At 50.7% G+C, this 24,715-nt stretch overlaps 4 protein-coding genes across 4 annotated transcripts in view; 2 read left to right on the top strand and 2 right to left on the bottom strand.

The window, feature by feature from the left end:
* Krt7 (keratin 7) overlaps nucleotides 1-24,715 on the top strand; it is a 64,925-nt gene that overhangs the window by 17,519 nt on the left and 22,691 nt on the right. The window lies entirely within an intron of this gene.
* On the bottom strand, nucleotides 1,589-8,937 carry LOC131897163 (keratin, type II cuticular 87). Its single transcript, XM_059248049.1, has 9 exons — nucleotides 8,554-8,937; nucleotides 6,725-6,933; nucleotides 5,735-5,795; nucleotides 4,843-4,938; nucleotides 4,187-4,351; nucleotides 3,814-3,939; nucleotides 2,933-3,153; nucleotides 2,242-2,273; nucleotides 1,589-1,806 (listed from the first exon to the last, which is right to left on the bottom strand). The coding sequence occupies exons 1-9, from the start codon at nucleotides 8,935-8,937 to the stop codon at nucleotides 1,613-1,615; spliced, it is 1,488 nt and encodes a 495-aa protein (XP_059104032.1). The 3' UTR covers nucleotides 1,589-1,612.
* On the bottom strand, nucleotides 15,754-16,303 carry LOC131897165 (small ribosomal subunit protein uS13-like). Its single transcript, XM_059248051.1, has one exon. The coding sequence runs from the start codon at nucleotides 16,272-16,274 to the stop codon at nucleotides 15,816-15,818; it is 459 nt and encodes a 152-aa protein (XP_059104034.1). The 5' UTR covers nucleotides 16,275-16,303; the 3' UTR covers nucleotides 15,754-15,815.
* On the top strand, nucleotides 18,552-23,308 carry LOC131897166 (keratin, type II microfibrillar, component 5-like). The gene is made up of 5 exons (XM_059248053.1): nucleotides 18,552-18,671; nucleotides 19,738-19,842; nucleotides 22,086-22,303; nucleotides 22,576-22,607; nucleotides 22,903-23,308. Exons 1-5 carry the CDS (start codon nucleotides 18,669-18,671, stop codon nucleotides 23,040-23,042), a joined length of 498 nt encoding a protein of 165 aa, XP_059104036.1. The 5' UTR covers nucleotides 18,552-18,668; the 3' UTR covers nucleotides 23,043-23,308.

Here is a 24,715-nt window from a genome sequence, read left to right as displayed (position 1 = left end):
GAACCCGCACTGGAAGGGAAGTTGTTCAGGAAGGAGGAGTAGGTGGGTGAAGAAGCACATGCCTGTGCTGGGAGTGATCTGAGCCCAGTGGTAGGAGTGTGGCAGTGAATTTGGGAAGGGACTCTGGCTGCTAAGCATGTGAAGGGTAGGGCTAAAAGACCAGTGTGCTGGCTAGTTTTAGGTCAACTTGGCAGGAGCTAGAATCATCAGAGAGGAGGGACCCTATGTCAGAAAATGCCTCCGTAAGAGGCTGAGCTGTAGGCAGGCCTGTAGGGTATTTTCTTAATTAGTGATTGATGGGGGAGGGCCTAGCCCACCATGGTCCTGGGTTCAGTAAAACAAAGTAGGCTGAGCAAGCCAGGAGGAGCAAGCCAGTAAACATCATTCCTCCATGGCCTCTGCATCAGCTTCTGCCTCCAGGTTCCTGCCTTGTTAGAGTTCCTTTCCTGACTTCCTTCAGTGATGGAGAATTTGGAAGTGTAGGCTGAATAAACCCTTTCCTCCCCAAGTTGACTTGGTCATGGTGTTTCATCACAGCAACAGTAGCCTTAACTAAGACAGCAGGATGACTTATTTTGGGGGAGGATGCTATGGGGGGAACTGTGCTCCAGCCTGGCAGGGACAGAGGAGGACAAGGGGATCAGGCTGTGGGAATGGACTGGAAGAGGAGGAGTCACAGGGGTGAGTGGAGGCGGTTACCCTGTGACATATGCTACTGGCTTTTCCAAATGCTGGTTACCGGTATGGGGCTGGCCTAGGGTTGGTTGGCTGGTGGAGGCAAAGAAACAGGGAGCGGCGACCCTGGCACAAAACATCAGGCACCCTTGCATGGCAGCAGCATTTATTGAAACACAGATGGGGTCGACCCAGAAGGCAAGGCACCCACAGACAGAACCGGAAAGTGGCCTCATAGTCCCCATCCCATCAGCTCTCCAGCAGGCAGTTCCCTTCTGCACAGGCAAGGAAGGCCTGGAGCAAGTATGGAGTCTTTGAAACGTGTAAAGATGTCCTGAATAACAAGACCTGTTCAAAGCTCCCAGCCAGGGGCTGTAGGTAGCAGAACTCCCCAGAGAGTAGACTTGTTTTCTGGGAGGCAACCCAAGGAGTCTGGCTGGAGCAGGTTGCCCCAGGGAAGGCAGTCAGTCAGGGAGGTGAGCAAACACAACCAATGATAGGCAGGTGCTTGCTGCCTCTGAGGCCATGTACCTGGGGCCAGAAGTGGGAGCAGCTTGGTGAGGGTTCCCTCTGGTTCTTGGTTTTGGGGGGAATCACTGGGTGGTTAGGATTGTGCCTTGACCCATGAAGGCCAAGCTTATTATCTAGCCACCCTGGGTGACTGGTAGTGTCCCAGAGGACTTGGTGAAGGACACAAATCAATTATAGGTGTTTGAAGACAGGTTGGAATTAAGGGAAGGCTTGGGAATAAGCTTCTAAAGTGAAGCCAGAGGAGAACCGAGAAACAACTCCCTAAAAGAAGAAGGTGGAGGAAAGAGACCCTGAGCTCTTTTCTCTTACAGGAACATCTGGAATATTCTGGAAGCAAGCGCACATTTTCCATTCACACATCACTCCATTCAGGGGCAGAGAGGTGGCTCAGTTGGAGGTCCCGTTTCTAAGCAAAGCGCACTGAGCGGCTGCTCCCACAGCTGAAGGTGGAGGAGCGTGGCTGGCAAGGAGAGCAGGAGTCAGGGGCCATCACTGTGAGGCTGCCCCCAGTGGCAGAGGGGCCAGAGGCAATCTGGCGCCCTGGGGTTGTGCCATATGTGAGGCCCCCACATGTGACTCCACCACGGGAGCTGCTGACACCTGTGGGAAGAGGAACAGGGAGGGATAAGGGGCTTGCTCAAGTGTCACCCACTTACCACAGGTCCCTGAGGGCTTCACATGCAGGGCCTGCCCCCTCCTCAAGGGATCAGTGGTTAACATGACAGGTTTTGTTCTTTCAACCTCCCAGCACATCTGGAGAGGTGTGATGATTCCTGGACCCATTTTCCTGGACTGCAGTTTCTAGTGGCCATCAGTAAGGGCGCTCAACTTTTTTGACCCCCTCTCACCCTCCCAACTCAGCACTCCTCACTCCCCCACCCCCATCCCTGCCCAGTAGTCCTTAGGGAGGAGCCTGGAGAAGAGGAAAGACTCTGAGAGTCAGGGAACATTGGAGGTTGGGTGCAGTAGGCCCATGGTGCAGCTTTGCCCATCCCCCAGCCATTTTTCTAGGGAGCATTTCAAGCAGATACTTACAGACATTCACAGAGCCCACACCCTCGCACAGCCTAGGGAGAAAAGAAAGCACCATTAGTTCCAAGCAGGAGCTGGATTCCTTGAGACGGTTGCTTGGGGACAGACAAGGTCAGCTTTTATTCTAGGTTAGATCTATCTCCTGAGAGGCAGGAAGGGCTCCCCAAGTCTTTATGGAATATTCATTTTCTTTCTTTAAAGTGTCCCCCATCCACAGAGAACAGCCCCCCCTTTGTTTAGAACAGCAGTGAGTGGAATTGTGACTTCCACACACTGCCTGCCATCAGGGTGCCTGAGCCTGCTGAATGCCAATAGTGCTTACAATAAGGGTACATTATCCTTATCATACATGAGCCCACCTTCAAGGGAAGCTGCTTTAGAAGCCCAGGACTGAGTGTTGGGTCCCAGCTCTGCAGCTTAGTAACTTTGTAGCCATGGTAAAGGTGCTGAACATTGAGCTAACCCATCTCTGTTTTGGGATAGGTTGGAGGATTATAAATGGGTGCTTGACACAGAGCATAGGATATATGATAGGTAATCATTATTACTGAAGCCTGGCCTGGAGTAGAGTGGTCAGAGCTGTGTCACCAGGGTCTCTGCCCCTTCCATGCAAGAACGGACAGGCCTTAGAGAGCTTGTTTGTTGGAGACAGTTTGGCCCTCAGATGAATCCCCACATGGTCCTTCTCACTCACCTGTGCTCCTCGCCCTCCAGCAGGCGCCTGTAGGTGGCGATCTCGATGTCCAGCCCCAGCTTGGAGTTCATCACCTCCTGGTACTCCTTGAGCAGGCAGGCCATGTCCTGCTTGGCCTTCTGCAGGGCAGCCTCCAGCTCAGCCAGCTTGCAGCGGGCATCGGTGAGGGCGGCCTCTCCCTGCTGCTCAGACTGGGTCACTGCGGCCTCCAGCTTGGTGTTCTGGGATGCAGGGAAGGTTATTAAAGTTCTCTGTTCTATGTTCAAGGGCCAAGCAAGGTCCAGCATTCACTACTGAAAGTTCCTGTTCTCTGGGGATGTGGGTTCCATGACTTCAGTTCTGGCCATTAGCCCAGTGTTGCAGACTCACGCTTCTTTTGGAAAAGTTACGGGGTGTCACCACGCGAGCCCTGCACGCCCTTGTTGCCTGTCCCTGTTGGGTCTTGTCCGCTCTGCTGTTTTGTGTTTTTCAGTTGGCCACACTCTTGTGCCTTGGACTAGCCTGTTGCTCATCATTACCAGCCTCTGTTTGCCTGAATGTGTGACTGCTGATCTCGAACGATGGGCTGGAGGAGTTAAACTGCTCACCCAAAGCCCGTGACTTGTGGGTGCCAGGACTGGTTTTAGAATCCATTTCCTTATACCTTACAACTAGTGGCATTCTCTCCCTCATTCTGGCCTCGGGACCAGGAAAGTCCTTGCATCTCCACAGTGGGCATCGTCACCATTCAGCAGGAATGAAAGCATTTTTCAGGAGGCTTTCAGCTTGGTGTTGGCTTATAGTCCTACTCACTGGCAAGGAGCCTAACTCGTATCTGCCTGCTGCTAGCTGACTCCACTCCCTCCTCATGCCGGGCGTGGAGTGGGGGTTGGGCTTTTTACCTGGCACTTGGCGTTCTCAATCTCAGCTGTCAGCCTCTGGATGATGCGGTTCAGCTCATTCATCTCCTCCCTGGTGCGACGCAGGGTCTCCCCGTGCCGGATCACTGTGGCCTTCATCTCCTCACACTGGGGATGGGGGAAGCAGAGATGCCCATGAGGCACAGGATGCAACACTGACCCAGTGAGCACACCACCACTGAGTGTGCAAGATGTGCAAGATGCACAGCAGCACAGTGCTCAGCTGGGGCTGCCTCCTCCACCTGAGAGCTGTCTGCAATCTTCTTGAGATTCTTGGGGTGCATGAAACCTTTTCTGATAGATCCTGGAGTCCTTCCCACTGTCATGTCTAAGGACAGGTGTTGTGACCACTCACCTTGGTGCGGTACCAGGACTCGGCCTCTGCCCGGCTGCGGGTGGCAATGTCATCATACTGAGCCTTGATCTCAGCCACGATGCAGTCCATGTTCAGGTCCCGGCTGTTGTCCATCTTGACGATGACAGAGGTGTCTGAGATGTGGGCGTGGAGGATTCGGATCTCCTGCAGGAGAGGGAGGAAAGCTCTTTTTAGTTCACATCCCTGCTCTTGGCAGCCTACTTTCTCCCAGTCTCTGTCTGCTCCCCTGCTTCCCCAATGATGTCAGTCTGGTGGCCACTGGCATGTCCCAGTGTCGTCCCCCCCCCCCGCCTGCTGCACCCTGGAACCATCCCTCAGTGCTCTTTACACCATACTGAAGGTCCAAGAGGAGGAGACAGAGTTGATGTCTGTAAACTCTGCTCGGTGCTTTGGCCCCAAGACCTCAGTTTACCACTTGTGATCACTGTGGTTACAGTAACCAGGGAGTCTAGCTTGCGTGGGGTGTGAGATGAGATGGCAAGATACCATCTTCACTTGGGAATAAGAAATATGCCTCCAATTTCTACAATATTCTGTACCCTGCCTCCACTGGGGAGCTTAGAGACCACCGTGGTGCCAAGTCCATCCCAAAGTGTTCCAGGCTCCTCCTGTTCTACTTCCCTGTGTTCCCTCACCTCCTCATAGAGTCGCCGCAGGAAGTCAATCTCCTGTGTCAGTGCTTCTGCATTGGCCTCCAGGTCCGACTTACGGAGGTAGGCACAGTCCACATCCTAACGGGCGAAGACAAACCAAGAATCTCACAGGGTGCTCACAGGGTGCTCACAGGGTGCCATTTTCCCCCTCTCCAGTTATTGGGCTGAGCCACTCTGGGGAGGCCCTCCACTGTAGTCATCCCAGGGCCCAGGGCCATAGTGTGAGCAATACCTTTCATGCCATTGGTGAGGAGTGGGAATGGAAAGGGAGGGGGATCTGAGGGTCCCAGGCACAGCCTTGTTGCCACGGGAATGGGTCCTCTAAATCCACAGTGGCATCATCCCCAGAACCTGGGGTCTAGTGTGGAAGTGTGGAATGGGTCATTTCTAATTGAGCCCTGCAGCTGTGTCCTGGGTCTTATAGAAGAACCAGGCCTATCTTGGAGCTGAGGACCCAGGCAGTCCAGCCTGACCTTCTGCACCTGGGCCTCAGGTGCTCATAGAGGTGCCCTAATCCCGGTGGTGAGGAGGTGAGTCCACAAGGCAGGCTCACGTTTAGGAAGCAAGCAACACCAGGCATCTTTACCACCACGTGTTTCCACTGTGGCTGTCTAAGGGTGCCTTGGCAACTGGTGCTCTCTCCTTTACCACTGTGTATCAGGTGCCCACTCTATTAACAGGCCCAGGGCCAAGGGAGATGCCTACACAAATGAGCATGAAATAGCAGTCCCCAAGTGAGGCTGGCATGGGGCTCTGAGGCCCAGGGCTATGCAGGGGTTGGTCCTGGTGAATCTGGGAGCAGTGGCCTCCAGTGTCCAGTAAACGGTGTTCCATGTCAGCTCTGACTGAAGGATGACTATTCTGAGTCACTCACCTTCTTCAGGGCCACAAATTCATTCTCAGCAGTGGCCCTGAGTGCCACTTCCTCTTCATACCTGGGGACAGAGGACACAAGGCTCAGATTTGAGAAGGGGAAAAAAGAGAGTAAAGCCCAGATAAATATATCCCAGGATCTGGATCTCTGGAGGAGACCACGACAGTCCCTTGGGCTCCTAGATTGTCCTGGCTGATGTGGCCTCCTCTCTGTGCCTGGGCTGTGGCTCTCTGAGTTTAAGAAGTCTGCCTGACTCTGGAACCACCCTTTGCTCAGCATCCATCCAGGGCCTACCCCAGTACCTAGAACACCAGCAGGTGCTCCATGAGCCTTTGTGAATTAAGAGAATAAATAAGTAAAAATGAGTATCTTAGAGTTTGCAGTCTTTATTTAAAACAGCTTTTTGGGATTTTATTTATTTTTCTTTCATGTGTATGGGAGTTTCGCCTGCATGTGTATCTGTGCACTATGTAAATGGAGTGCCCATGGAGGCCAGAAGAGAGTGCTGGACCCCCTGGGATTAGAGTTATAGATGGTTGTGAGCTGCCATGTGGGTGCTGGGATTTGAACCCTGGTCCTGTGAAAGAGCAGCTACTACTCTTAACTACTGAGCTGTGTTAGTCTTAGCCTCCTCTGTAATCTTTAAATTCCCAGTCTAGAACAGAGTGTGCTTTAAAGCAGTGGTTCTCAACCTGTGGGTTGTGACCCCCTGAGATAGCATATCAGATATCTACATTAGAATTCATAACAGTAGCAAAATTACAGTTATGAAGTAGCAATGAAAAGAATTTTATGGTTGGGGGGGTCACCACAACATGAGGAACTGTACTAAAGGGGCGCAGCATTAGGAAGGTTGAGACCCACTGCTCCAGAGGCATGTGCCACTGTCTTCTCTGTTTAGGAGGATCCCTTTAAAGTCCAATCTAAATCCATTGGTCTTTGACCTAATTTCATTTTGTCTTTGCAAACCGTCATCCCCACAGTACTCACCTCTTCTTGAAGCCCTCCATGGCCTCTTGCACGTGGTTGAGCTCAGCAGCCAGCCTCCCACTGTCCGCCTCCACACACTCAGCCTCCCTCCTCAGTGTCTCGATGTAGCCCTCGAACAGCGGCTCCACATTGCTCTCACAGCACTTGCGGTTCTGGTAGAACTGCCACTTGGTCTCCAGCAGCTTGTTCTGCTGCTCCAGGAAGCGCACCTGTTGTGGGAGTGGGAGAGGAGTTTGTTGGAGGGAGCCGACCTGCCTTGCCCTCCTGAGGGCATGGGAAGAGCCAGGCAAAACTCATTGAGGAGGTGTGCAATGGCTGGGCAAATGAATGCCTATCCAGGTGGGTCCAGATGGTGGAGCACGTAGCTGTGCTGGGTAACTGAGTGACTGCAGGCGAGGTAGAGGCAATCAGGAAGGCTTCCCGGAGGAAAGAACACAGAGCAGTGAAGGGAGAGAGAAAGGGGAGAGAGAAGAGGGAACCTTTCACTAAGAGCTTCCTCAGTCGGGTTGTGGCTTACGTGATGTCCTTGGTGGCCAGGGAGCTTGGTGAACAACTGAGAATAGACAAGGTTGGGGGGTGTTCTAGGTGGAGGGGATGTCAGAGAGGCAGGGGTGATGTTCTGGGGCTCTTGCCACAAAGGAGGCCTGCAGTTCCAAGTGAGCCTGAACTCACAGGTCCTTGGAGAGCATGTGGATGATGTAGACTGGAGAAGGTTTTGGAAAAAGATGTCACCGCTTACCGTCAGTCATATGGACAGCAGTGCCGATGTGGCCAAGACCCACCGTGCTGGTTGAGAGGAAAGGCAGTGAGCTAGACTAGCCCTGGGTCTCTAGGTTTCCAGTCCCTGAGACTGAGCAGGAGAGGGGTGGACTGTCACCTGCAGGCCTGGTCCACCTCTCACCACCAGGTCTGGAGCCCTGTGTACCTACTTCCAAGAGTATGTATATCTGAGCAGCCTTGGGCTGGAGCTTCCAGAAATGGGGACTAGTGTTCTCGGTACTGCGTGGAATAGTTTTGGTGGTCTTAGCTGATAGGATCTCACGGTTGTCTCAGCTCTACCTTCCCTTTTATGGCCATGGCCAGCTCACACACTGCCAGGATGGGAGGCTCTGAGGTGGAGAGAGGAGGCCACTGAACCAGGTCACCCAGCGAGCCAGAGGAGGAAGTAGGTGTTGGTCAGAGGCCACAGATTCTGGGCTCCAGGATTCTTCTGCTTGACTCTGTGGCCGCTTTCCCAGGGTGTAGCCTGGCTGGAGGAAACAGTGACTGCGGGCTTTGGGCCCTCTAACTCAGGGGCCTGTGGAACAGACAGTCCGTGCCTGGGTCTAATGTGACTGTGGCTGGACAACGCTGACGGCCATTTCCTCTCCTGGGTACAGAGGGCTATGCCAGAGGCATCACTCCTTAACTGCCCTCGGTTCTGAGGCTGGCTGCAGCGTTCTGCACTCCGGAGACGCTGCGCTGATTTTTCTACACGAGTGTGTGCGGGAATTTGCATTTGGGGCACACTAAAAGAGAGATCTCACAGTGTTGGAAAAGGAGCCTCGCTAGGCATGTGTCAAATGATCGCACAAAGCATGACATCCTAGCTGAGACTGTCCCACAGGGCTATGAGCTTTCTCCATTAAAAGTGGGAGAAAAGGCCAAGTTAGAAGCGGGAGAGGTTAGCACCCAGCAAGCTTTCTCCACTTCAAGAGTTGGAACAGTCTGGAAGAGGCGTGACTTTTCTCGTCAGTGAAAGTTACCTAGAAGCTCCCGCTCTCCCTGTGCTTCTAAACTGATCTACTTGTTCCTTAGGCTCCAGGAAGGGGCTGGTCCAGGACACCCACCTTGTCGATGAAGGCGGCAAACTTGCTGTTGAGACACTTGATCTGTTCCTTCTCCTCATGCTTCACACACTGAGCATTGGGGTCGATCTCCAGGTTGAGGGGTGTGAGCAGGCTCTCATTGACGGAGACTGTGGTGATGCAGGGGGGTGTGGGCCCGCAGACGCCTCCAGAGCGGTATCCGAAGCTGCGTCCACAGGAGCCGGAGCGGAAGGTCCCGCAGACGCTGCGGCTGCCGAAGCCCCCAGAGAGTCCGCGGTAGCAGGAGATGCCGCGGTAGGGAGCTGCGGAGATGCAGCATTTGCCAGGCCGGGGCCCGCAGGCTGAGGCGCAGCTGAAAGCGCGGACCCCGCAGGAGGCGCCGAGGCGGGAAGAGAAGCAGGACATGATGTGTAGGCGATTCAGGGCCGATCTGGACCCCAAGGCCCGCGAGGAGCCTTATATCGTGCAAGAAGGAGCGCGCCCGCCGCCCCGGCGTTTACGAGCTTGCTGGTTGGAATCAAAGCAGCCGGGACTGCCTTGCTGCCCCCATAAAACGGCGTTCTTCTCCCGCCCGCCTGGACTTTATGGTGCCACGAAGCGCCTGGTCAGCTCGGGGGCCTGGCACTCTGGGCATCGGGCGGGACCCTCCCGCCCTGCTGCTGGGACTCGTTGGGTCACTGGGTCCATCCCAGGTTGGCTCACACCCCACCTGGTCTCCCACCCTGAAGGCTAGGAAGTCCTGGCCTTGGGTATACAGTGACCTTTGAGTTCATGGTGTGTGTGTGTGTGTGGGGGGGTAAGGGGGTGTGTGCATGCACGTGTGATGAGGGGCAAAGCCTTTGAAGTTATGGGTAAGTTCATGTCACGACTTTGGGCAGGTGAATAATCTTTCTGAGCCTTAGATGTCCTGTGGGGAGTAGGGATAAAGGGATAATAATTATAATATCCTCCTGAGAGCTACTGGGAGGAGCTAATGGGATAATGGACCCGAAAGCCTCCAGGGCGAGACCTAGCACTTACTAAGAGCTCCAGAAATGTTTGTTGTTTATCTATTTGTTCCACTATTATTAATTTGTTATTTCTCCTGTGTCCCTTTGGGCAGAAACTTTCTCTTCTCCCTCTCACAGCTCAGCTCCTGCCTCCTCTCACCCTTCTCTATGCAGCTTGGAGAGGGAAGCCAGTAATACTGCTGGGGTGCCAACAACCTGCCTAGCTCACCGGAGAGGGATTTTCATTGTTTTTGGAGACAGGGTTTCATGTAGTCCTGGCTGGCCCCAAATCACTGTGTAACTACCACTAGCCTTGAGCTCTTAAAGCTCCCACCCCCACCTCCCAAATGCTGGCATGGCAGGTGTTAACCACCACACCCACTGTGGAGGGTTGTTTAACACTTGATTTCTCCTAACTCCTAAGGCTTTCTTCAGAGGTGTGCCCATTCACCTGCTTAGGAAGATGAGCTCATAGTGGTATCGAGACTTATGTGGAAGCTTCGAGGAGTGGACCCGGAATCTGTGAGTCCAGGGATGCTTTGTGCTATCTCTGCAGGGCATGTGCCTGTGTGGCTGGGGTTGAGTGAGGCTGAGTTCTTGGAGGCAAGATCTGAGCTGCTCTAGACCCCCTCATCTCATTGTTGGTCAAGGGCACTGGCTCTAGGCGGCCAGAACCATCACAAAGGAGGTTAATTATGTGTCCCATTGTTAGCAGCGGAAACTGGAGTGTGTGCTCAGCAGCCAGCATTAAAGAAAGGCATGCATGTCACCCCACACTTCCTTTGTTTTAAAGCTGGGCTATTATTGTACATGCAGTAATTAAATCTGGGAACTCCAAGATCATCATGGTCAACCCTGACATCTCATTTCCAAGGAGTGTCCTATTCCCAACACTGCTGTGTGGTTTTTTACAGCCTGGGTTTGTTTCCTATCAGTTTAGCCCAACCATGGTTCTGTGCACGAGATGGACCCTCAACTCTAATGTGTTGGCTGTAAGATTCTTTTTCTTCTTGACAAGGTCTTACTCTGTAGCTCAGGGTAGCTTTGGATGCTCTGTTCTCCTCCTGAAAGTCTGGGCTACCATATCTGACTCAAGATTGCATATTTTTATTCCTTTTTTTTCATTTATGTTGGAGGTAAAAACCAGGACCTTATGCATGCTGATAACTTGATCCTCTAGTGAGCTCACATTCTAATTTTCTTTTGGGAACAGTAGTGTTGAGGAGTCCTCTCTCACCAAAGGAGTCAGGCTTCCTCTGATGTATGAGTGTTTAAATCAGATGTGTGGTAAGTCTTACACAGTTCTGGCTTGCAGCTTTTCTGGGTTTTGAGCAGACTGTCTGTGCTAGTGCATTCAGTCACGGTGTTAATATCCAGTCTCTCTGCACAGAAAATTATGTGTATATGAAATTCAGAGACTGGGAGAGCTGCAGGCTGAGTTGAGACTGCTCAGTACACAACCTGCAAGGGTTAGCTTGACACGTAGGCTACAGTGGTCCCCCCAAATGTTCATACTAATTCTTGATCCAGCCTTAGGGAAGCATGCTCCTAAGGTCCCTATATTATTTTTAGAACTTGGGAGGGAAGTAGGCTGAATCATGAGAAATATCAGATGCAGTTCAAGACTGGCATCTCATCAGAGGGATAATGGTGACTGGTACTGGGAAGGTGAAGGGCTTCCCCAGTCTCAGCCCTGGAAAGTATGTCCTGGGCCTTTCATCTGTGGCATTTGGGTGGAGTTGCTGTCTTGTCTTGGTCATCACACCCGTCAGGAACCAGGCTCAGAGTGTGAATGAGGAGGCTGCCGCTGGGACAGGGCAGACATACACAGGTTCTGTATAGGAAGTAGTGAGGAGTCTGACCTTGGAACCCCAAGTCATATGAATTTTTCACTGGATGAACTTCCCACATTGGGGTTTTGGGCCAGATTAGGGCAGGTCCTTGGAGTAGATGGCTCTTTGGTTGGATCTGGAGAATGTGAGGAGTTGGAAGGTACCAAGATTACAGAGAAGAGCAGGGTGTGTGTGTGTGTGTGTGTGTGTGTGTGTGTGTGTGTGCGCGCGCGCGCGCGCGCGCACGCGCGCATGCGTGTGCGCTGATAACTTCTGATAACTTCATTTTAAATTTTTTTGAACATTGTCTTAGGCTTTTATTGCTGTGAAGAGGCACCATGACCACAGCAACTCTTATAAAGGAAAACATTTAATTGGGGCTGGCTTACAGTTTCAGAGGTTTCGTCCATTGTCATCATGGTAGGAAACATGGCGGCACGCAGACAGACATGGTGATGGAGAGGTAGCTAAGAGTTCTACATCTGGATTTGTAGGCAGCAGAAAGAGTTAGTGAGCCACTAGGCCTGGCTTGAACTTCTAAGACCTCAAAGCCCACCCCAGGGACACACTTACTCCAACAAAGCCACACCTCCTAATAATGCCACTCCCTGCAGGCCTATGGCGGCCATTTTTCAAATTACCACACACATCAACGCTCCTACCTCAGAAATACATTTCTTCCTTCTCCACAGCATCCTTGTCCACCATTACCACCTGAGAGAACTTGTACATAGCCTCTGAGCCTCAGCTTCCTTTGTTGCTGGTACTGGCATAACCAGACTTGTCCAGGACACCATGAGGACAAAGTGAGGGGTGTCTGTGCTAGGCTTTTTCTTTTGGGCTGTCAACCAGCTCCCAAATCATGACACGGAGACCTATTATTAGTTTTGAATGCTTGGCCCAGCTTAGGCTCATTTCTGGCTAGCTCTTTTTAACTTAAACGAACCTGCTTCTCTTTATCTACCTTTTGTCTCGGGGCTTTTAACTTTTCTTTCCTTCTGTGTTTCTTGTGTTCACTATTTCTTGTGTCTGGATGCTTGCTTGGCTTTTGTCTCCGGGTCTCTCCCTCATTCTCTCCTCTCTTCTCTTGTTCTCTCAAGCCTAGATTTCTCCTAGTTATTCTCTCTGCCTGCCAGCCCTGCCTATCTTTCCTCTGCCCAGCTAATGGAATTCAGCTCTTTATTAAACCAATCAGGTGCCTTAGGCAGGCAAGGTGAAACGAATGCAATACATTTTTACATGATTAAACACACATTCTTACATTGTTAAACAAATGCAGCAGAAACAAATGTAACACACCTTTACACAGTTGAAGTAATATTCCACAGCATAAACAAATGTAACATCTTTGCCTAGTTAAAATAATATTCCACAACAGGTGTCTGTACAGGGTCAGCACGATACCTGATTGACAGCTCTTCTGACAGTACATTGTAGCTGCTCTTCTTTCTCCTTTACCTGCTGGTCACTCTAGGTGCCTACCTGGTCATCACCAAGAGCTGCTAACCTCCTCAGTCTCACCTGCTCTTCCAGGTCTGGGGAGGCCTCGGTTTCACCTTTCAGCTCAGGATCTGGTAGGCTGGACTCAGAGTTTGTGAGACAAGCTCTCATGAAGGGAGCCCAGGGTAACAGAACCAATCCGAGAGTAGCCCTGGGCTTTTGTTCACATTGAGGAATGGAGTGGGGTTGAGAAATCTTGACAGCACATAGGAAGGATGGAGGCAAGTGAGAAGTTTGGGGGTACTTAAAGACACAGGTATTTGGAACTCTCCAATCAGATGCTCACACAGGCTCACCAAACCCATGGGTCCTCAGGGAGGAGGAACACTTTTGGCCATGTGTTGGACCTGTCATATTCCCCCGGGCCATGCAGAGTCCAAGTGTCCCAGGTTACCCTGAGAACTAGACCCTTGAAACTCTGCCTGGGGGGCTCCTGAGAGGCTCTTTGTCTCAAAGCTGCCAAGGTACATGGAGTGAGGATGGCCTGTCCTTTGTTCTTGACCACAGCTCATCCTGTGGCCCAACTGCAAAGCTGAGGTTCTGAGTCTGGCTACTAATCCAAAGGAAGCAGCCCGATGTGGTCTCCCTTTGTGCCCTGATCACAGAGTGCAGCATGCATAAGCACCGGTGGAGCTTGACATCTGGACACTCAGACCTCAACCAAGGAAGAAACCTGCTAAGATTTCAGAACTCCTAGAGCACAGGATTCGCCAAAGCTAACTCCAGGGGAAAGGAGAAATGGCCGACAATCCCCAAGTCCAAAAGTGACAAAATGGTTACTGCATCTCAGGAGGCAGAGGACCCTTGTATCTGGGTTTATAAACAGGTGGCAATGAGGGAGACATCAGATGGTGTTCTTCCTCCTCTGGCTCCATCTTTTCTGGAGTCACCACCACCACCACAGGTAGGTGGTTTTGTCTGAACTCTGGCAGTGGAGTCTGGGTACATCTTCAGTGGCATTTCCTCTAAACCCCAGCTCAGCACCTCTTGCCACATGTGGCCTCTCTGGGGGGATGCAGGCAGAGCATCGGTGGGACCTTTGGCCTGGGTTCCTATGGACATAGCTTTAGATACAGCTGGCAGTGTTGGGGGGCCCAGCTCTTCCCCGCCATCACCATTATGTCTGTTGGCAGCCTTCATTAACAAGGTGGGTGTCCTGGAGCACTGTGGGGTGTAGCTTCTAGGTTGACCATTTGCAAAGCTCTAGGCTCAGTCTCCAGTAATGAAGAGTAAGGGGCAGGGCAGTTATCCTGCCCTGCATCTTTTCCAAACCTTCATTCCATGGGAGGGGAAGTGAGAGACAGGAGGGGTTGGTTCCAGAGCACTCCCAGTCCGATGGACGAGGTGGGCAGAAATCCAGGGGACGGACAGATGAGCCTAGAGCAGTGGTTTTTAAGAATATATGATTTTTTTGCTGTTTCTAGAGACAGGGTCTCCTTATGTAGTTCTGGCTATGCTGGAACTTGATATGTAGATCAGGCTGTCCTTGAACTCACAGAGATCCTCCTGTCTCTGCCTCCCAAGTGCTGGAATTGAAGTCATGTGCCCCCACACCCAGCAGAGCACTGGTTTTTATGTGCGACCTCTATGAAGAAGAAGAAAGCGAGCAAGGGTGTCTTTATTTTCTCTTTGCTCTTGACTGTGACCAGCTATTGAGTTCCTGCCTTGACTTCCCTAGCAATGACGGGCTATAATTTGATACTATAAGCCAAATAAACCATTTTTTCCCCTCAGCTGCTTTTTGTCTGGAGATTTGTTACCACAACAAAAAGTCACCACAACAGAAATGAACCAGGACACTGTCCATCCATCCATCCATGCATCCTGCACACCTCTTCTGAGCACTGATTGTAGCCTGACTGCTCTAAGTACTGGAGCACTGAGATAAAAGGACCCTGTTCCTGCCGCATGTTCATGTTATTCCCTTTTCCCTTGATCTGAACTCAGGGAAACTAATTTTTTTCACCGATAGGGACTGAATCCAGGACTTTGAACATGCTAGGCAAGCATTTTACTAATGAGCCATCCCAAACCTAGGAAAATTTTTATTATGTTAGAATAACAAAATTGAAATCTTTGCAGGATCTCCATGACACAGGACAACAACAGGATATCCAAGAGGAACCCCAGTGAGGACCCATTAGCAGTGGTGTAGCAGAAACCAGAGGCCTGGAGCCAGACCAATGACTCCTTCTTGGGTCCTGTAAGGTAGGAAGAATCAGGTGTGTGTGTGTGTGTGTGTGTGTGTGTGTGTGTGTGTGTGTGTGTGAAGGTAGTGAAAGAGATAGGAGGCAATTAGTAGCTTACATCAGGGAATAGGATGTGTACAACCTTTTTATGGTTAAAAGGCTTGAAGTGATGGGAGAAGTGGGGCATCCTGTCCTCCAGGAGAGTGATGTGTCCAAGTCCTTGTTTCTCTCCAGAGCTTTGGGCCACTGAGGTGTGGTGATCTGTTTTTAATGTCCAGGCAGCAACCTTTTTTTTTTTTTTTTTCTGTGTTGCTCATAGTAGAGTCAGTGATCTTGGAGACATGTAGTAGAAATGTTCTAACCCAAAGAATAGAGAAAAAAAAAAAACTGAAGGGAAAATGGCAGAGTCTCGGAGACCCAAAGGACAGTAAATAACTGAGCATCCTTGTCATAGGTCACCTAGAAAGGAAGGAGGGTGAGGCAGGAGAAAAAAATACAATGTCCAATGTTTGATGAAAACATCACTCTTAAGATCCCCATGATCTCCAAATGCAGTACAAAGACCACACAGAAGATGTTTTCTGTGTCCCTGGAATTATTAAGGGTCAGCCAGCTTCAGCCTCTCACCTTTAATAAGCCTGTTAAACAAGTAACAGTGAAACAGGGAAGAGATTTATTCTGTGTGATCCTATTAGGAAGGGGGACAAAGAGATCTAGGATTTTTTTCCCCCCACAGGCATATAAACTTTTATTAACAGCAAAGGCCCAGGGACTCATTTCTTCTTGGAAACACCCACAGTACGACCCCGGCGGCCAGTGGTCTTGGTGTGCTGACCTCGGACACGAAGGCCCCAAAAGTGGCGCAGCCCCCTATGGGCTCTAATCTTCTTGAGACGCTCCAGGTCCTCACGCAGCTTGTTGTCTAGACCATTGTCCAGAACCTGGCTGTACTTCCCATCCTTCACGTCCTTCTGTCTGTTCAAGAACCAGTCTGGGATCTTGTACTGTCGTGGATTCTGCATGATGGTGATCACACGTTCCACCTCGTCCTCCGTGAGTTCTCCAGCCCTCTTGGTGAGGTCAATGTCTGCTTTCCTCAACACCACATGAGCATATCTCCGCCCCACACCCTTAATGGCAGTGATGGCAAAGGCTATTTTCCGCTGCCCATCGATGTTGGTGTTGAGTACTCGCAGAATGTGCTGGAACTTCTCAGGGATCACTAGAGACATGGTGGCGGCACAATCGGCGGCGTGTAGGCCACCTGTGGAAGAGCGAGATCTAGGATTTTTAAACAAGGCTCAGAAGACGATCAGAAGAAAATATTGATATTAATAAAATTAAAGCTAAGTACTTTTTTTTTTTTTTTTTTTTTTTTTTGGTTTTTCGAGACAGGGTTTCTCTGTGTAGCTTTGCGCCTTTTCCTGGAACTCACTTGGTAGCCCAGGCTGGCCTCGAACTCACAGAGATCTGCCTGGCTCTGCCTCCCGAGTGCTGGGATTAAAGGCGTGCGCCACCACTGCCCGGCAAAGCTAAGTACTTTTATTTATCAAAATAAGACATTGAGTGGTTCAAGATATTTGATCACACTGTGAACCCCGAGATTGTGTTATTTACTGGGAAAACCTGTTTCTAGTGGTGTGGCTCAGCCCTAGCACACACCTTAAGCCTTCTGCTTGAATATTGTAAATAAAGTCAACCATAGGTCAAGAGGCGGAGCAAGTAACCAGTTGACAGGAAAAAACCAGTAAGAGGGAGTCAGGAAGATGGACAGTGAGACGCACAGGAAGTAGAAGGGAGGGACATTTAGTTTGAGGAATTTGTTTGAGCTGGGCATAGAAGAAAGCTCTTTCTGGGACGTGGATGTGAAAGAGGAAGGTCAGCTGGCTGCTTTCTCTGCCTCTCTGAGCTAGCACGTTTTCACCCCAGCATCTGGCTCTCGAGTCTTTATTGGTAAAATGGAACAGCTGAGATTTAGTTAAAGAACAGTAGAACAAAAAAAGCTGTAGCCAGGTGGTGGTGGCACACACCTTTAATCCCAGCACTTGGGAGGCAGAGCCAGGCAGATCTCTGTGAGTTTGAGGCCAGCCTGGTCTACAGAGTGAGTTCCAGGACAGGCTCCAAAGCTACACAGAGAAACCCTGTCTCGAAAAAACCAAAAAAAAAAAAAAAAAAAAAAAAAGCTATAAACTTGAATATACTTGAATATATTGTCTGTGGCTCTTGTGAAAAGTGGCACTACCTGGAATACAAAGAACACTCACAATCCCATCAACTCAATGGGGAACAAGCTGGAGAGACCCCTTAGCTAGTGTTTGAAGTGATATTAGACTTCACTAGTGAAAATGCCAAGTCAGACCCAAACCAAGATTCATTATTGTGAGGGTTAATTTTGTCGTCAACTTGATGGGATTTAGAATTACCATGGAAACAAACCTCTGGGCACATCTGGAAGGCAGTTTCTAGATTAGGTTAGCTGAGTTAGGAGCACACACCCTACATATGGGGAGCACCATTCCATGGGTTGAGTCTTGGGTTGAACAGAAAGGAGAAAGTGAGTCTGGCATGGTGTTTATTGCTTTCTGCTTCCTGACTGCAGATGCAGTGTGAGCATCAAGTGCCTGCTGCTGTGCTTTCCTGCTGTGACAGACTACACCACCAAACTGTGAGCCAGAACTAACCCTTCCTGTCCCAGCAACGGTAAAGTAACGAAGACAACTACATAGTTTTAATTGTTAAAAGTTAATACACAGGGTCTCGAGAGATGGCTCAGTGGTTAAGAGCACTGACTGCTTTTCCAGAGGACCTGGGTTCAATTCCCTGCACCCACATGGCAGATCACAACTGTCTGTAATTCTGGTTCCAGGGGACCCGACACCCATGGCAAAACACCAATGCACATAAAATAAAAATAAAAAAGTTAATACACATTGAGGGGGATCTCTTTTATACATTACCAACGAATGAGTAATTATAACATATTTGGAAAACAATTTTCTATCATCCTGTCAAGTTGGATATCTGCCCATTCTGCAATTCTACTCTTAGCTGTATACATGTGTACCATGGGGCATGCACGTCTTAAATTTTTTTTTTTTTAGATTTATTTGTGTGTATGAGTGTTTTGCCCACATGTATATTGTGTACCACCCCTGTGCCCAGTGCCCACAGAGATGAGAAGAGGGTGTCAGATCCCCTGGAACTGGAATTACTGAGGGTAGTGGGGCACAGTCTGGGTACTGGGAACTGAATCTGGGTCTTCTGTAAGGGCAGCAAATCCTTTTAATCACCAAGTCATGTCTCCAGCCCCATGTATACACCATCTTTGTAAGAAAAAAAAACAAAATAAAAATAAAATTACATCAAGTGTGAGATAGTCACACAGAGTAAACCGGGTCCTACAAGAGGGAACCTCACCCTCCAGACTTCCCCCACCTGGGCTCACAGCACTGTCTCCTTCCAACCCCTGCCTCTGAAAACTCCAATCAGAACTTGGCAACTGTAACCAAGTGAGGTCACAAACCTCCCAGGAGTGAATGTCCTCAGAGATGAGGATTTTGTGAGCTCTTCAGGTTGGAGCTAGGCTTTGGTGCTGAGAGGTGTGAAGGAGTCAGAGTTCCTTTACCATGGTGAGGCTTGCCTACGGCTCATTAGTCACACGGTTGAGGGGTCTAGGTATTCTAAGTGCTTCCAGCCACAAGTTGTCTGTTGTACCCCACTTACCTTGGGCACATGCAACAGTAAAGGGGACAATAGGGACAAGAGACTTGTGTGGGAGACGATGTTTTACAATCCGGCCTTGTCTCTCCCCCGTGTTCTTGCCTATGAAATTTGCACTGTGCTGGTGTGAACGGTTCCTTGGCAGGGTGGAGGCCTGTGTGGTTTCATCCCTCCTCCAGAGCATAGAGCAGAGGGCCTGACTTAAAATGAAGTCTGGGCAGCTGGGGAGATATCTCCATCCATGAAGCCGTGCTTGTTGTACATGCATGAGGACCCACATTCGATTCCTAGAACCCATGTCAAAATGTGGGTTTGGTGGTGTATGCTTGTAATCTCAGAGCTGGGGAGGCAGAGACGGGAGGACCCCTGGGGCTCTCTGGACAGCCAGACCAGCCTAATTAACAAGCCCTAGACTCCATTGAGAGACCCTGTCTCAAAACAACAACAACAAACAAACAAACAAACACCAAGATGAAACACACCCACAGTCAGGTTGACAGCTTCCTAGGGAATAACACTCAAATTTGACCTCTGGTCTCCACACACACTTTCACACACATGTATACACACACATACATACACATGCACACACACACACACACCACAAATATAATTTCAAAATTTAAATTGTTTTTAACTTTAAGAATTACCACTGGGTTTTCCTAAATGATGATCATATGTGGTAAGTTTCAGTGTTTGATTTCACAGAGCTTAACTCTTCCTGTCCTTGAGATGAACCCCAGGTTGTCCAGCCCCTAAAGCCCCCTGAGAGATCCCTGGAGTCTGTACCAGGCTCTCTTTACTCCCTGCCAGTCTGGCCCATAGAACTCACTGAATTCTCCCAGTAACACGGATGGAGAGCTGGATGCTTGGAGAAGAGGGTTTGGTGGGGACACCAGGTGTCTGGTGGGCACTGAGGTTGCCTTATCCTTGTCTTTCCCTCTCCCTGATTTCTGCTCTGCTGCCCCATCCCAGTGTGAGGAGATGAAGGCCACTGTGCAGAAATGTGTACAGAGTCCACGGCACAGCAAGGAGGCCCTGAATAGACTTAACCAAGCCATTCAGCAGCTGAAGACGGAGGTGAGCAGTGCTCAGAGCCAGGTGAGGGGTTGGTGGAGGGTGGGTGTCATTACCTATGACACCTTCTCTAGATCCCATCATCCTTAGGAAGAGGTGAGTTATTTGTGTGTGTGTGTGTGTGTGTATGTGTGTGAGTGTGGTATGTGTGTGTGTGTGCATGTGTGTGAGTGTGTGTAATGTGAGTGTGTGTAACGTGAGTGTGTGAGTGCATGTGTGTGAGTGTGTGAAAGTGTGTGTGTGTGTGTGTGTGTGCGTGCGCGCACACGCGCACAGAAGTATTGGCTGCATGTGTAGCTCATGCTTCTTTTTTGCCTGGGCTCTGTTTTATATGGAAAGACAACCAAGAGGATATGTATCAGTGCATATTGCTTGATATTCCCTTTATACGTGTTTGTGTATTTTTTAATGTCTCTAGGTTTGTTTGGTTTTTGTTTTGCCCTGTAATAATTCTGAGCTTATGTTCAGAAATGATAAGATTTACCAGAAACTCAGTTTTCCAGTTTTTCCTTAAACACACGAAAATCAAGGTGGGTGTGGTAGCACACATCTGTAACTCCAGCACCCAGAAGACCTCAAGTTCTAGGCCACCTGTGCCGTATCCTGAGTTCAAGAGGGGTCTGAGTTACATGGCTGGTTAGAGCTTTAGTTCTGGCTCATCAGCAGAATGTTTGCCCTGGTTCTCATGTCCTTTGCTGGAAAACCAAACATAAAATAGAGAGAGCCCTAACGCCAGTGATTGAGAGGCTGAAGCAGAAGAGTTTCCAGTTGAATCCATTCTGGGCTGCCCGATGAGGTCCAGGCAGGGCTAGAACAAATGGAGTGAGACACTGTCCCAAAACAAACAAGCAAACCCACAAAAACAATACAGAGAAAAAAAGCCACCCCCTTGCCCTCCACAAAACCAAACCAAACATGAAGAACTGGCAGTAGCAAACCGTGATTTCCCGTGGGAGCATCTGGCTACTCCTCACAGGGCACAAGCTCCCTGGTGGGCCACTGTCTCCGCTATCCTGACTGTATCCTTTCCTCTGACTTCCTCTGTCTTATGGCAGAGGAAGGACTCTGACTCCATGCTTCTAGAGGAGTGTGTCTCTAGAGAAAGCAAATGCATATAGGTAAAGTCCTGGCCACTCCGGGGAGGGGGGTGGAGTGGGGTGAGAGAGATCAAGTCCCTCTGGGAACAGGATTTTGCGTGTTTGGCACTTGGCCTTGTCATTTTCACTTCCTCCAGGCAGGCCCTGAAGGTGTTTGCGACTCAGGCTCAGGTGCACAGGGAGAGAATGCTTATGGATACCTTCCTTCTCCCCGTCTCTTGCTCTCCAACCTTCTCTCTCTGCCCCCAAAGCCCTCTTTATTAAGTCTGCCTGGCTCATTCTGAGCCCCTGCCCAGGGCTTTTGTTCTGGGTCTGGTTTTACTTTTTGCAGATACAAGTGTCTGGGGCTTGAGGTGTATTCTTGGCATATGGTTCCTTGTTCGGGAGCTGGTGGCTTTGAGGGAAATGAGCTGGTAGGGTCCTAGCAGTGACAGAAAGGGTGGGGAGGCCTACAGTGGCCAAGTCTCCCACTAGCCATGGCTGCCCCCATCACCCAAGCAGCAGGAACCCTCACCAAGACTGTGTTATGAATACTGTTTTCAGAGATGTGTACTCTAGAGCCTACGGAAAAAGGGTCTTTCTGCTCACTTCCTCTTGGTTTGTGATTTGGGGGTACCGGGGGCAGGGTCCGGAGCCGTTCCCATAGCAGTGAGCACTTTGCTAATGAGCTACTCCCCAGCCCTCGATCCACTTTTTCAGTGTGAGGTGAGGTCTCCATGAGTTTCTCAAGCTGGCCTTGAGTTCTCCGGAGCCTAGGAAGGCTTTGAACTTTTGATCCTCCTGCCTCAACCTCTTGAGTAGCTGGGATTGCATGTTTGAATCTCAGATACTGTTCGTTCCTTATGAAACACTAACCCTAGTTCTCTTGATAAAGTTGCACATCCTCTAATCCTCACTCACGTGAGGAGTGCTGTCGCTGAGACACTGAGTTCTTAGCCGTTCCCGTTGGTGGCCTCCAGTGTCAACTCTGAGTGCGGGAGCGGGCAGTTTTTTCTTTTCTTTTTAGTATGGTCTAGACATACTCAAGTACACACTTTTCAGAGCAGGCCTCCACTTCCTCCTGACCGCAGATCATCTTCCCACCTTCATTGGCAGGGGGAAATGAGGCTGAGGCTATCTTTCTATCTATGGCCTTTGCTTGGTTCCCAGCCCCGTGAACCAGAGAAAGCCAAAGATGTGGAGGCCCTGCAGGATGTGGCCTCAAGCAGTGCTAAAGGTAAACTGGCCTGGCTGGAGGCTGCCCTGCAGAGGGCCAAGCAGGAGATGGCGCGGCAGCTGCGTGAGTACCAGGAGCTCATGATCGTCAAGCTGGGCCTGGACTTCGAGATCGCCACCTACCGCAGGTTGCTGGAGGGCGAGGAGCAGAGGTGAGGTATCGTGAGGTGAGAGAACGTGTGTCAGGCTCTGGCTCTCCTGCAGCTCTTCCCTGCAGCCCTGGTGTGGGCTGGGCCGGTGTCAGACAGCAGAGCCGTTGGTCTGTCCATCAAGACGAGGAGACAGTGGTGGGAGCCAGGGCCCAGACCCAAGGAGGTTGCAGGCTGGAAGGCTCTACCTGATCTGGGGGTGTGGGAGTCAGGGGTGTCTGTCTTGGGGAACCTGGTAGGGGGATTGACTTAGCTATTGCTTCTTTTTGCCGCAGGCTTTGTCTGGGACTTGGGGCAGGGAGTGAGGGTAAGTGACTTGGGTAAGATGTGAGCTCTTCTGGCCTCCTCCCCGCCCCATTCCTTTCAGAAGGGGTTTATCTGTCTCTCTGTTCAGATGGAGGTTGTGGGGTACTGGTTCTTAGGGGGTGATTCCCTGTGTGTGTTCTGGGAGAGGACTGTTATCTACTCCTGGTTGGGAGCCCAACCTCCCGTCGGGTGCCCAGAAGGGTGTTGGAGAAGCCTACAAGCCTCCCTGGCAGGGGTAGGGCGGGAAGGGCTTCCTGAGTGCTTTGGTCTCACCTCTCCCCTGGCTCTCTGTGCAGCTCCAGGCAGCGATGTCGCCGCTGCTGCCGGAGGTCCCGGAGTCTGTTCCCGTGGCCCGGACATGAGCGCCCCCAGCGGGGTTTGCGCGCTCTGCAGCTCCGCGGGCTGTGTCGGCTGCCTTGGCTTCCGCGAATGTTGAACCCTTCCCTCCCCGCTTCCCTCCAGAGAAGACTAGGAACTTCTGCCCAAAGACTTGGCCCTCTTGTCTCAGATTCCCTCGCCCACAGAGCGGGCCCTCACCTCCTGTCTCTTTTGCACCTCACCTGGAACTCGATGGGACGCTGGTGCCATCCTGCAGACACGGCCTGTGGCTTACCAGAACCTTGTGCCCTGCCCCTCTCTCTGACTTGCCCCATCCCTTTTTTCTAGGCTTCCCCTTTTAATAAAACTTTCAGTGGTGGCTAAGCGGCCAGCCTGTCTGAACCTGACTTCCAGGCTACCCCACAGCCGAGTTCTAGCTCCGACCCATTGGCTCCAACCAATAATACTGGGAAAGAATGACGGTGTGTGGGTACAAAGTGAGTTACACTTTGGGTGACTTGTTACTGTACGACTCGGATCTTTATGATGGCAGGTGAATTGTAGGGTGGAGAAAATGAGAAGTGGGTAAATCCCACAGACTGTGTGCCAGGGTCCACAGTCAGCTATCCTGGCAGAGCAGTCCTGTGTCTACTCACCCACTCCCTTATTCTATCAGTCTTTGTTTTGGAGTTGAGGATAATGAACCCAGTGACTTATACATACTAGGAAAGTGCTCTACTATTTAACTACATTCCAGCGCCCCTACCCAGTTTTTGAGATGGTTTGTGTGTGTGTGTGTGTGTGTGTGTGTGTGTGTGTGTGTGTCTCACTATGCAACTCAGACTGGCGTCGGACTTCCTATATGGCCCAGGACTGAACTCAAAATTCTCCTGCCTCAGCATCCCGGGTGCTGGGGTTACAAGCATGCAGCACAACACCCAGCTCCTACTGGAATGCTGATATAAGATCCCATATAGTTCTTAGCCCCGGAGACTGGACAGTGAGTAGGACACTCTAGCCCTGCTCTCTGGAGGCGGGACACTGGCACAGAAATAAATGGCCAGAAGTAAAGAAGGATGGGACGGGGAAGACCATCCCTCTCCCTCCGCTGCCCTGATACACACTAAAGGCCAGGCTCAGGTCGAGGCTGGGCCAAGATAGACAACACTGGGTGGCCCAGGCCTGGGTTCTAATTTAGGAAATGATGGTGATGGCCGGGAGCAGCACACTGAGGCACGGGGAAACATTCTCACCTCTACTTCCAAACCTAAGGGATAGTTTGGTCTGAGTTTTCACAAAGGTCAGAAGACTGGGAGGTTTTCTGAAGGCAGGGTGACCAGAGCAAGGCTAGAGAGCAGAGAGTGTTTAGAGAGTCCACATTCTTTCCCATTGCGAAAAGGATTACATCACCAGTGTGTCTTGGGAACAATAGTTCCTGCTCTCCACGTCTCTGGGTGGGACGCAGGTGCGTCATTAGCCAGAGGCCCGGCATTGCCTTTTAAGGAGCGTAAGTGCCGGAGTGTCTGCTGCTTTCCTGCTGCGGCACCTGAGGAACAGGTATCTGAAAGGCTCCTTTCTTGGGTAAACACGACAGTCTCATGGAAAAGGAATGGATGGAGACTTGGCTTGCTGGTGGCCTCAGTGGGTCATCTCTGGTCTCCTCTAACCAGATACTCATTCTTACCGACTCTCCCCACACAAGGAGCCCTGGGAGTGCAGCCCTCTCTGTGAGCTTCCAGAGTCCAGCTTCAGGCCCCTTGTATTTTGCTGGGAGGTAATGAGTTTGATTTT

This window comes from Peromyscus eremicus, chromosome 20, assembly GCF_949786415.1.
Source record: "Peromyscus eremicus chromosome 20, PerEre_H2_v1, whole genome shotgun sequence".
NCBI classification, from domain to species: Eukaryota; Metazoa; Chordata; class Mammalia; order Rodentia; family Cricetidae; genus Peromyscus; species Peromyscus eremicus.
Note: the sequence above shows the minus strand (reverse complement) of the source record. Positions and strands in the feature narration are given on the sequence as shown.

Excerpts from the sequence above, each read along its gene's own strand:
- LOC131897165 (XM_059248051.1), bottom strand. The coding sequence starts at position 16,274 with ATGTCTCTAGTGATCCCTGAGAAGTTCCAGCACATTCTGCGAGTACTC.
- LOC131897166 (XM_059248053.1), top strand. Across the intron at positions 19,843-22,085 it reads TTCAGCAGCTGAAGACGGAG|CCCCGTGAACCAGAGAAAGC; the intron begins GTGAGCAGTGCT and ends CTTGGTTCCCAG. Across the intron at positions 22,608-22,902 it reads ACTTGGGGCAGGGAGTGAGG|CTCCAGGCAGCGATGTCGCC; the intron begins GTAAGTGACTTG and ends CTCTCTGTGCAG.
- LOC131897163 (XM_059248049.1), bottom strand. The coding sequence starts at position 8,937 with ATGTCCTGCTTCTCTTCCCGCCTCGGCGCCTCCTGCGGGGTCCGCGCT. Across the intron at positions 6,934-8,553 it reads TTGCCGCCTTCATCGACAAG|GTGCGCTTCCTGGAGCAGCA; the intron begins GTGGGTGTCCTG and ends CTCCCACAACAG. Across the intron at positions 2,274-2,932 it reads CTGGAGGGCGAGGAGCACAG|GCTGTGCGAGGGTGTGGGCT; the intron begins GTGAGTGAGAAG and ends TTTTCTCCCTAG.